This window comes from Homalodisca vitripennis, chromosome 1 (genome assembly GCF_021130785.1).
Source record: "Homalodisca vitripennis isolate AUS2020 chromosome 1, UT_GWSS_2.1, whole genome shotgun sequence".
Lineage (NCBI taxonomy): Eukaryota > Metazoa > Arthropoda > Insecta > Hemiptera > Cicadellidae > Homalodisca > Homalodisca vitripennis.
Window position 1 is genome coordinate 127,993,473 of NC_060207.1, and position 12,851 is coordinate 128,006,323.

The window sequence follows — 12,851 nt, forward strand, 5'->3', positions numbered from 1 at the left end:
CATATATTAGTTAAGTTTTAATTTATTTATAACTATTTTATAAAGCTTAAAAAACAGCTGAAGATAAAGGTGACAATATAGAGCTAATACTGCCAGTTGAAGTTTAGTTTTAATGTGGCCAAGTCTTACAATTATTTCCACATATTTACTTATTAGAATCTTTGAAAATTAGTACACATGTATTACTTGAGATGAAGAATCTAAAAAAAAATTGTCAAGGGGAGGCTTAGCAATCAGTTTATTCTGCTAGGTTTGTGGCAGAGTGTTCAACCGGAAAGACAACCTGAGGGAGCACTTGCGTGCTCATGCAGGCCAGACCAAGCGGAAGAAGAGGTATACATGTGAGACCTGTAACAAGGAGTTTGTAGGAATCTCACTACTGAACATGCACAAGCGCACTCATATGACTGGTGTTGTTGATGGTAAGTTCTATGGAGATTACTTGGAAATGCCTATGGCTGAGTGGTCTTAAGACGTTGAACTTTGGATCTAAGGTAGAAGTAGTGCAGGTTCAAGTCCTGTATGTGATTGTGTAGCACTTTTTATCATTGACTTTCATACTGTATCGTCTCCATCTTAATTTGTTTGATAAGATCCTCGCACAGGTCATTGGCACATGAGGATGGGCAGAATAAAGCTTGAAAGGAAATCAGTCTCTCCAACTTAAAAAAATTAAGTTTAATTGTAACAATTAAATAAATTGGGTAAATTGAAACTAAATTATGTGGTCAATAATTAATCCGAATTTTGTGTATAAAATTGTTTAATCCAATATTGATTAACACATTAACCCTCTGAGGTCGGCCGGGACAGCGTCTGTCCCACTCGTGATGAGTGGCCGAGTAGCGCACGGGACAGCGTCTGTCCCGGCATACTTGGGTGGCTGAGTAGCGAGCGGGACACCTGGTGTCCCGCACTGTAGTGCTTTGTTCTTTATTTTGTATTTCCTAAACAAACTAACCTTTTATGCCAAAGATTTTTGTTTGTTTCTTAAAAGTTTGTATTTTTCACAAAAAAAAAAAAATCGAAATTGTTGACTTTGTTTTGAAACGTTTACTTGCAAAGAAACTATTCTTTCATTTTTTGGATACCACTGTATTGAACAGATATATTCTCTACAAATCTGAAAATGGAAAAAAGAAGCCTCTTAGGGATTTTCGACTAAAGCTTGTCCAAGGACTTATGCTTCATTTTGGTCCCACTGAGCGAATTGTTCAGAGTCCTACCATACGAGAAACCACCAGGCTTTCTGCTAGAAATAGTAATCACTGGCCAAAATAATCCAACACTCGACGACGCTGTGTAGTGTGCCGCAAAGCCGGAAGAGATCAAATATCCACTATCTACTGCAGTGGTTGTGACGTAGGATCGTGTTTGAAACCTTGCTTTCAAAGGTATCACACCATCTACATTATTAAAAGGACTTGAAAATCATGCTCGAAACTATTTCAATCTGTGTAAATAACTTCAATGTACTGAACTCTATTTACAATACAATTTGTAACTATAAAAACATTCTTATCCCGAAGACAATGTTTCTTTTCTAATTAAAATGTACCATAAGCTTTATACTGATATTAAAACTAATTTCAATGATAAGTATTTGAAAACAGCTTCATTCTAGGATTTTTTACCACAAAACACGTTTAAAATGTAATTAAACACAAGTTTTTCAAACTAAATTAATGTAAAACACATATATTAACTGTCGGAAAATTCATAAGATTAACTCAAAATAAAGGTGATTTTAGTTTTACAAAATAAAAACTTTACTTTGAACCAATTGAATAAGAAATAAGAAAGTTAGAGTCAAATAACTAGAACGATGCGCTGGACATAAGATTTGAATGAAATCCCGCCGCCCAGCGAGGGCTGGCAGGTCTCGCGTGCTCCGCCACTCAGACACAGCGCATGTGAAATAGCGCCGGCTTCAAAGAGTTAATTGCCAGCATATACGTTCCAAAGATATACCATATTACTAACGTGATTCATGAATTTATTATTGCTGATATGGGGTATTTTAACAAAATTGTTTCAAATTAGTAATTGAGGTGAAGGTTGGGATAGTTTTAGATTGATTTCTAAGTTTACCTTCATTAAGTTTCTTGAAAACAAAGATGCTGACACAACCAGACCATAGTGTACAATAACTCTGTTTGACATGTCTTTGACGAGGTTGGAAATCATACTGCTATATGATCTGTTATTGCGGAATTTAAACAAATTCGTAAGAGTGTGGAAGGAAATAATAATCCTTCCAGCCTCATATATTCAGTATATCACTACTCTGTGGACTGTGGTGAGTGAACACCACTGTGATCGAATCGTTCAGCATAAAGGGTATAGTTGTCCGTGCTTTGGCAGAGGAACAAGACCGTTTGTTATCAGTTTGTTTGCCGGTGGACTGATGTTTATGAGCACAAGCCAGAAATAAGTTGTTAGTAGCTGAACGTTTATGCTCTCCGAATCTGGTGTTTGGACAGGTATTCCGTAAGTCTTAGTTATTATAAATTATTGTCTTGGGTTAAAATATTACTATACAGTATTAACAAATTAATATAATTAATTGTATTTTTTAGTTGACTACACAATTGGTAATTGGACAATGGAAATCGTGTGTTGAACATCACAGCATCTTACAATATATTAGTTTATTAAGTAAGGGCCTAAGTTTTACTACAAATGTTTAATTAGGTATATTAATCGAAGCTGGCTAGAGAAGTGTCCCAAAATAAATGCCAACAAGGGCCTCTTGGGGAAGACAAGATATTACTATTGTATTAGAAAGTTTTAATAAAACTATGAATAAAATTGTAAAATAAGTAATTTGAATATTTACAATCAAAAGATATAATGTAAGGGGATTCACCTTCGGAATAGGTCATTTTTTAACCCCCAAAATGTCCATTTTGGTGTTAAAAATTATTTTCCTGAAATATTTCAAAATATGAATGATAGAATTTGGAGAGAGAAAAAGGAACCTTAAAGAATAAATGAAAGGAATTTTTATATTTAGACAGTCTTTCTCATGTATTATGTTAGTATAAATATACAGGGTGTTTGAAAAGTATGGGTACGGCTTATTATTTTAAAAACTATAGGAGATAACATCTATAAACTTTGCACAGTGTCATATGGCTATCTAAACTATTTTTCCTTGCTATTACCATGACATGCCAACCATGGGGGGACGGCCCACAGAGGAAAACATGGAAATCTTAAATTGAAGCATGGGTCGAGTGATACCTCATTTGAAAGAGCTCACTTAGTAGAGTTGAATGCCGTAAACCGCATCTCAAAAGGTTTATCCAATCAGAAATGGCGGGTTGTTTTAGGTACACATTGTGAAGTACATTATGCGCTGCCATTTCTGACTGGATCGTCATATTCTGATGCGGTTGGCGGCGTTTCACTCTACTAACCAATGTGTTTTCACTGACTTTTTTTAATTAGCAAATTATGTCATAAATTTATAAAACAATAAATAAATCTAAACAACTTCGGTAATTATTGTGTTTTATTTATTGTGTTATAAATTTATGACATAATTTGCTAATTAAAAAGTCAGTGAAAACACATTGGTTAGTAGAGTGAAACGCCGCCAACCGCATCAGAATATGACGATCCAGTCAGAAATGGCAGCGCATAATGTACTTCACAATGTGTACCTAAAACAACCCGCCATTTCTGATTGGATAAACCTTTTGAGATGCGGTTTACGGCATTCAACTCTACTAAGTGAGCTCTTTCAAATGAGGCATCACTCGACCCATGCTTCAATTTACGATTTCCATGTTTTCCTCTGTAGGCCATCCCCCCATGGTTGAGATGTCATGGTAATAGCAAGGAAAAATAGTTTAGATAGCCATATGACACTGTGCAAAGTTTATAGATGTTATCTCCTATGGGTTTTAAAATATTAAGCCGTACCCATACTTTTCAAACACCCTGTATAATGAAACAATACTGTAACTAATTAAAACTTGAAAAGAATCTTAATTTTTTTTAGGTGACAGGCCTTTCTCTTGTGATTTCTGCTCAAAGAAGTTCCCATCCAACAGTGCCTTTAAGAAACACAGGAGGAAACATACTGGAGAACGCCCCTTCGAGTGCACTTTTGTAAGCTTTGCCATGTAATGTAGTAAATAGTATCTCATCTTAAACTGTGGCTACTTCCAATTCATATTTGTTGGCCAGTGGTTGCAATAGATTCTTTAGTATAGTCTATATTTGACATCAGCTGATCTCATTGTTGTCTGTTAAATGTAAGTTGCCAAATATCATGAGGTTGATCCTGATGTATGTTCATCTATAGTTTAGTAGTGATTTGTATAAACCGAATCTCAGAATTCACTGAATTTTCAAAAAAGATCCAGATTATAGAATTGATTGACGAGAGTCGAAAAATCTTGCTTGAATCTGCTTAGATTTACGATGTCACTAATTATTGGACTAAAGTCATGATCATATTTCACACTTTTAGTTCTTCAATATAGTGACAAATGAAATTGTAATGTATGCGGGTCGACACTGTACTCTCTATGGGTCGGGAAGAATAATTAAACTACACATTTAGAGTAACATTGCTCTAGGACCGCTCGTAAAGGAACGGACGGGACGCGGAGGTTACATGACGGTGTCTGGTGGTGGACTCCGGGTGGACTGCTGGCTGGCCAGCTTGGACCGTTGGTTGTAGGGTAGTGGCGTGATGTGACGTCACAGGAGAGCAGCCTATGAGCATTCTTTTTATTCTTTTAGACCACATCGTATGTTACATCGCCTGACAATACATACTGCCAACATCACTGGTGCAGACATTAAATATCACTATGGATACCTACCAACTTAGTACTTCTCACACTAAATACACTACAATCCTCCCCCTTAAATACATAAGTCCCCTACAATTTTAGAAATTTATCAATTACAATTTGTTTTACAATTCTCCAATTTAAATCAATTACAATGAATAAGAAAATTGACATTATACTCTTTTATTTTTGTAAGTATAGATTATAGAGAACAAAATACAAACTCAATATAATCATTTAACACAAATCACAAACACTTCAATCAAAACCAATAAATCAGAAGATAGCAATTAATAACACATTGAATGAACACAATTAACAAATCGATAATAATAATGCTTAAACAATATTAATTATATACAAGTCACAATTGGGTTGTATTTACAAGTCCATTTTGACTAAAGGTTTACGATCCCTTAGTGGGTATCGTCTAACAGGTGTCATTTGTTTGGGTGAAACGCTGGAACTGTTATTGTTTACATTTGTACGTGGGCTGGGGCTTTGCCCCTGAGCGTTTCTGTTATTGTTATGGTTTTGCGGAGAGGGGGGCAAGGTCGTTGCTAAAAGTACTGGCGACCTTGCGCTCGCTCTGTCCCGCGACTGTATATCGATCGTTTCCTGCGTGTGCTCTGTTGCCACGCTTGCGTCTGGGAGTCTAGGCATTGTTGTCAACTCAGACATTTCCGGACTACACTGTAAACCCTACCAACTGGTCGATATGTCGTTTCCACCTCATGCCCCGTATTCAGTTCAACTAAATACGTGACTGGTCCTAATCGTGAAAACTACCACACCTGGTATCCACTTATTTCTACCTCTGTAATCTCTGGCTATGATTGGTTGTCCAATAGCTAACTGTCTTAGTTTTACTACCCCTATAGTACAATCGTTGTTTTTCTTGATTATCTGACATTATTGCTTTAACATTTGGGCGAATTAAATCTAACCTAGACTTTAGCGATATCTGCCCAACATTAATTGAGCTGGCGATAGATTGGTAGTAGAATGCACTGTATTTCTATAAGTGAACAGGAAGTTACTCAAAGCTAATTCTAAATCCTTGGAATTATGAAGAGCTGTTTTTCAATTTATTTTTATAGTTCTGACTGACCGTTCTGCCAAACCATTGGTTTCTGGGTGGTATGGTGGTGAAAACGTGTGTTTGATACCATTTGACATCAAAAATTCTTTAAAACTCTTGACTGGTAAAAGGTGGTCCGTTGTCGGACACTATGTGGTCTACAATACCATACCTACTAAATAATTCCCTTAATTTCACAATCGTGTGAACAGCTGCCGTTGAAGCAACGGGCAACACCTCTGGCCACTTAGAGTACGCATCTTTTACCACCAAAAATAACTTGGACTGAAAAGGTCCAAAAAAAATCAATATGAATTCGAGACCAAACTCGTTCCGGAACATTCCAATGATGCAGGAAAGCCTTGGGCGGTTTTGCTCGTTCCTCCAAACAGGCTGCACAGCTGTTAGCTAGTTGTTCTATGTCCCGGTCGATATTAGGCCACCATACATATGCACGGGCTAATGCCTTCATGCGAACAATACCTATGTGTGAAGTATGCAATTCGTTCAGAATGTTTATTCTGAACCTTTTAGGTATTACCACCCTGTACCCCCACATTAGGATTCCTTGCTCCAAGGTTAATTCCGACTGTCTAATTTCAAATGGCTTTAGATCTGGTTCAGTTACAATAGGCCAACCTAATTCTACATAGGATATTACCTTTTTGATTTCACTATCTACCATTGATTCTCTTTTTATGTCTACATAGCTTAATGGTATGTCATTTTCAGCTAAAACACTGCAAATAGGTACCTATTACATTAATATTAAGGTCATCATCCGAGATTTCATCTTTAATCTCACTATTTACAGGTAATCTAGATAAACCATCGGCATTGCCATGGTTTTGGGACTTAACATACACAATCTCATATTGGAAACCACTTAAAAACAAAGCGTATCGTTGTAACCTACTGGCTGCTGCGAAAGCAGGTAACCCTTTCTTTGGTCCAAAAATAGCCACTAAAGGCTTATGATCAGTCTTTAACAAAAACTGTGTACCATATAAATTATTGACTAAATTTCTTAACACCAAATACAATGCTTAATGCTTCCTTATCTATTTGTGAATAGTTTTTCTCAGCGCTATTTAACACTCTACTTTGCGAATGATATAGGTCTTTCTGTACCGTCGTATTGAATCTGACTCAAAAACTGATGCAATGCCATATGGACTAGCATCACTGGCTACCACTAGTGGTAATGCAGGATCATAATGCGCTAAAACTTCAGCAGAGATTAACTTTTTGCTTAATCTCTTGTAGTGCCTTCTTACATGCTAAATTAAATACAAAATCGGTATCCTTTCTTAACAACTGATACATTGGGGTTAAAATAGTGGATATCCTAGGAATGAAACGTGAATAGTAATTAACAAGACCAAGGAAGGCTTTAAGCTGTGTCACATTTTGAGGTTCAGGTGCCTTGACAATTGCTTCAACCTTACTAGGTGCGGTATGCAACCCTTGTTTACTGATAACAAAACCTAAATATTCTAAACTGTCACAGAAAAATTTACATTTGTTCTTGCTCACTGTGAAACCCATTGTCTTCAAGTCTTTGACACACTAGTCTAAGTCTATGCATGTGTTCCTCATTGTTTTTACCTGTTACTAGAATGTCATCTAAAAATACAGTTACCCCCAGGGATACCTTGTAATGTTTGTTCTATTATTCTCTGGAATATTCCCGGGTGCTGAACTGATACCAAAACATAGGCGATTGTAAGCATACAATCCTTTGTGTGTGCTAATTGTACAATACGTTTGAACTATCTACATCTAGTTTAAGCTGCTGATAAGCTGAAGATAAATCTATTTTAGAGAATTTTTCTCCGTTTTGTAGGCTGGCAAATATTTCTTCAATTTTCGGTAACGGGTGTCGTCCTACCTCCAAGAAAGGATTTACACAGTTATTTTATAATCCCCACAAATTCTTATTTTCCCATTAGCCTTAATAATTGGTACAATGGGAGTCCCCCATTCACTGGTATCTACTGGTGAAATAACGTTCTCTTGTTCTAGTCTAGTCAGCTCGGCTTCTACTTTTTCTTTAAGTGTAAAAGGTAACGTCCTAGGTTTTAAAAGTATTTTGGTACTACATTTTCTTTTAACTTTAATTTTAACTGGTGCACCCTTGAAACATCCCAACTTATCCGTAAATACATTTGGAAACTCATTGTACAGTAATTCTACTTGTTTGTTGTTGTTGACAACAGACGGATTGACAGATGTTTGTTTGTTTACCTCTACAGGTGTGTTGTGGCTTCCACTGACAGGCGTGCATGCGTCTGCCGCGCTGCCGCCTGCAGTTGGCACAACCCCCACCATGCTCGTTGCGATCAGCTGACTGTACATTGTTTACATTACTAGGCACTCTAACTGTTAAATCTAATGCTTGCATCCAAATCACGCCCTAAACAAGGGATTAGCCCCATTAGCTACGATGTATAAAGCTAATTGTTTCTCTTTACCTTTATGTTGTACATTGACCATAACCTTACCTAAAGGCCTGATCTTTTCATGTGTATATGAACTTAATACTAAGCTAGTTGGATACATGTTTATATTTCCTAACTTAGTCTTACAATCTTTTTCTGACATAACTGAAACACAAGCTCCACTATCGACTTCAAATACAATTTCCTTACTTTCCACTAATAACTGTACCGTTATTGGCTCAATTTTATTAATCTTAGTTTCTATTTCTTTAACCGTAAATAGATTGGAAATGTCATACACATCGTCATTGTCTTTATGTTTCCAGTGATTATCTGAAACCGGACTCTGCTGATTCTTTACTTTCCTCTACATAGTGCTGCCTACCTTTATAAACATATTGCTTTTTATTGCTGTAAAACTGTTTCCCTTTAGCTGAAGGCTCCTTAGACCTATTTGTAAAAACATTTGGTTTTGTTCTCATTAGGGTTTGTTAACATAATTTTTCGATCTACAAACTCTTTCAAGGTGTCCCTTCTTTTTACAATGATTACACGTGTACTCACGAAACCGACATTGCGATGCTGTGTGTGATCCTCGCTTGCCGCAACAATAGCAGGTGATGTCTCCCAGCGCCTTCCCGCCGTCCGATGGACCTGTCTCGCTGCGATGCTCGCGCCGCCTGTGTCCTTTTCGGTATCGACCCGCTGCTCTGCATCCGGTGAATACGTCTCCTGCAGTTGTCATCTGGGCCGCCCCCTTCTCAGCAAATTCCATTGCAGTAGCTAGTTGCACGGCTTTTTCATAAGTGAGGTTCTCCTCCCCGAGAAGTCTTTTCTGTATCTGTTGGTTCTCGCAGACCCGCGACTAATCTGTCCTTAAGTAGTCTGGCAATTTATTATCACCAAATTCACAATACTTAGATAACTGTTTTAAATGCACAATATAATCGCTAACCGTTTCATGATCCAATTGATTCCGCCTACTAAATTTAAATCTTTCCGTGATAAAAGAAGGCTTGGGATGCAGATGATTCGCTATAGTGTCCACAATTTCCTGTACGACTTGTCAGACGGTTTGTCTGGTGTAATTAAGTCTTTCAGTAACGTATAGGTCCTTACACCCATAACTGTCAACAAAGTGCTTAGTTTCTTTGAATTATCGATATCATTACAATCAATAAAAAACTCAAATCTCTATATAAGACTGCCACGATTCTTCCGCACTATCAAAATAACCCATAGACCCGATAGTTGCCATTTTGTTTTCTTGTACACTCCGTAATAACTGTTTAAAATGTCCCCGGTAAAAATAATCGTCTAACGGCATTAATTGCAACGATTAAAAATCAGCTTGTGCGCTGCTTACACCAAGAATAGTTTATATCGATCGGCGTACCTTACTACTCCCGACCGTTGGAATGTCCGGAATGTCCTTGCACATTCGCGGTTATTTGCACGTGTTCATTACGATAGTTGCCCTTCCGCACTATATCACTGTAATTCACTGTTTCAATGTCCCGAATGTCCCTGCACATTCGTTGTTATTTGCACGTGTTCATTACGCTTGTTGCCCTTTCCGCACTAAATCACTGTAATTCACTGTTGCAGTTGTTTTCCTCGTCGCCACTGTAAGCGACGTTCCACTGTTGCAGTTGTTTTCCTCGTCGCCACTGTAAGCGACGTTCCACTGTTGCAGTTGTTTTTCCTCGTCGCCACTGTAATGTATGCGGGTCGACACTGGTACTCTCTATGGGTCGGGAAGAATAATTAAACTACACATTTAGAGTAACATTGCTCTAGGACCGCTCGTAAAGGGAACGGACGGGACGCGGAGGTTACATGACGGTGTCTGGTGGTGGACTCCGGGTGGACTGCTGGCTGGCCAGCTTGGACCGTTGGTTGTAGGGTAGTGGCGTGATGTGACGTCACAGGAGAGCAGCCTATGAGCATTCTTTATTCTTTTAGACCACACATCGTATGTTACATCGCCTGACAATACATACTGCCAACATCACTGGTGCAGACATTAAATATCACTATGGATACCTACCAACTTAGTACTTCTCACACTAAATACACTACAGAAATCTTCCTTATTCCTTGTCAATAGTGATTTCTATAAGTACGATTCTCCATTTAAGTTTCCTTCAATAAATACAGGTCCAACAATAGTGTCGCCAAGTATTTCTGCCCAAACATGAATTTTTTCAGGCCATTGCGTTGATCCTTCAACGAATACATGTGGGTTTTGGTCTGACCAAAATCGGCAATTGTGTTTATTAACAAAACCGTTAACATAAAATGTACATTCATCACTAAAGCAAATGTTTAGGGTCTCCAGACTTAACACTCTTAGACTTTTTTTTGTGGGGTCACTTGAAATCAGTAGTTTTTAAAACACATCCCACTGGTGTCCAATACTTGAAAAACAGGATCACTGCAGAGTGCAGACGCTTAACCAGAGAAACTTTTAGAAAGGTTAGGCAAGAATTTTAAGATAGGTTATTTTGTTTGCTTGAACAGCAATTTGAACATTTGATTTGAAGTGTACAAAGGATTTACAACAGTATTCAGTGGGTAATTTTGTTGTTATTAGCAGTAGTGCAGTAGTTTGTAGACATAATAATTGTTATGTAAGAAATTACATTATTGGCTGCTGATACCAAATGACTTGGCTGAATTCAATTAGTTTTTACCAAAATACAGCATTTTTTATGAGCTTCAATTTGAGGTTTCACAAGGGTATGAAGGTGAGCACCCCATTTTGAAAATAATTTTTTTGTTCCCCAAATAGTACTATACCACTCCTGTTTACAGAATTTCGATACTTGGACTATAAGTCTTTTAATACGAGTTTGAAGTTTTCAAATGAACACCCTGTGTGTGTGTGTGTGTGTGTGTGTGTGTGTGTGTGTGTGTGTGTGTGTGTGTGTGTGTGAAAAAATTCATTGTTAGAACTGTGTTATTTGGTGATTTGCAGTGTTATGCGAGATTTGCTGCCAAGGAAACATTGAACAGACACTTGCGCACCCATACTGGCATTAAACCTCATGTATGCCAGTACTGTGGCAAGGGCTTCATCCAAGCATCTCAGCTGAGAGCACATGTCTTCCACCACTCAGGTACCCTCAGATGTGTCTTCATTTCTATCCAGGAGATTCTAACACTCTTAAAATACTGTAGTGTTAGTTGAGATTATTGTATCCAAGAGTACAGCTCAGTTTTGATAGTATCCACATCTTTGAAAATTTATTAAATCTTGTTTTGAAAGTTTAAAAGGTAACAACAACGTAACAAGTAACAAGTTTAAAAGGTATGGTTGTTATCCATAATGTAATACCCACCTAACGGTATGATGTTAGACTGGATCTGATGGATCAGATATTGGAAATCCCTGAATTTCAGTAAAGTTATTAGTAAAATATTGATTAGTTGTCATCGCTGGGACTAAGATGATTGTGACATTTGAGGTAAGAGTCAGAATTATATAAAATTACTTTTGTTTGCTTTTCATAAATTTGTTTTAGCTTTTATAGCATCTACAATTGCACTAAAAACAACCAATATACTAAAATTGATCAAAAGAATAAGCATTTAAGTTTATTGACCTGTTAGTAGAAGTAGTCACTTTAAAGTAGAATTCAAAACTGCTGTTGCAATCATTTTTCACGTACTGTGATGCTGAGAAGGAAGTACAAAGATTTAGGAAGGAGATTAAATTGGCCAATTGTCTTTGGTTCAATTATCTTGTTAGAATTAATCATTGTAAAAGAAATTCATAGATTCATTATTAAAGAATTTTATATTAAGGTGCACAGTAGCAGAATTATATTTGCTAGGTAATAGGAATCTTTTAATCAGATAACAAGTGTCTAAAACAATGTTGTTTTTTTAAAGCTGTGCCAATAATCAGGAGAGTCAAGTGTGAGTAGAAGTAGTTTTGCAACATTTTGCGTGATAAATAAATTACATTAGGGTTTTGTTTGTAACTATAACGATAATGTGATTTAGACTAAGTAGTCTATAGTGTCATTATAGTCCTTATAGACTATAATAACATTTGACTGGTAAATACTATAAGTCTATTATATTTGTAATTTTGTAAATATATTCATTGATTATGACCTATTTATATTTTATTCAAAATTACCTTTATTTAAGTGGTACATCGGGGGGTAATATAATTAATATCAGAATAATAATTTTTGTTATATGAAAGACATGCACATTGTGTAATATGTATAGTATTCTATAAAATGTGTTTGTATAACTGTATGTGTGTGAACAAGTTTGAATAAACAAGCAAATTTAAAAGTAGTTTTCATGTTGTAATTTTGTTATAGTGGACTAAATCAAATCTTTTTTAGTTTTGGTAGAACATTTCTGAACAGAACAGGTTAGCTATTTAATTATGGTATTGAACTATTTAATTTAAAATATATATGCACCTAAGAGTTAGTCAGCATTATCTTATTGAATTAAATCTGTAAATCCTTCTTCATTTAAGAAGTTTAAAAA

The 12,851-nt window shown here is 36.6% G+C and overlaps 1 protein-coding gene across 1 annotated transcript in view; it reads left to right on the forward strand.

The window, feature by feature from the left end:
- LOC124371208 (zinc finger protein 271) overlaps window positions 1–12,851 on the forward strand; it is a 79,432-nt gene that overhangs the window by 46,113 nt on the left and 20,468 nt on the right. Inside the window, exons 13-15 of the mRNA XM_046829543.1 lie at window positions 251–422; window positions 4,010–4,119; window positions 11,314–11,455. Of these exons, the coding sequence (XP_046685499.1) occupies window positions 251–422; window positions 4,010–4,119; window positions 11,314–11,455 (424 nt within the window). The remainder of the gene's footprint in view (window positions 1–250; window positions 423–4,009; window positions 4,120–11,313; window positions 11,456–12,851) is intronic.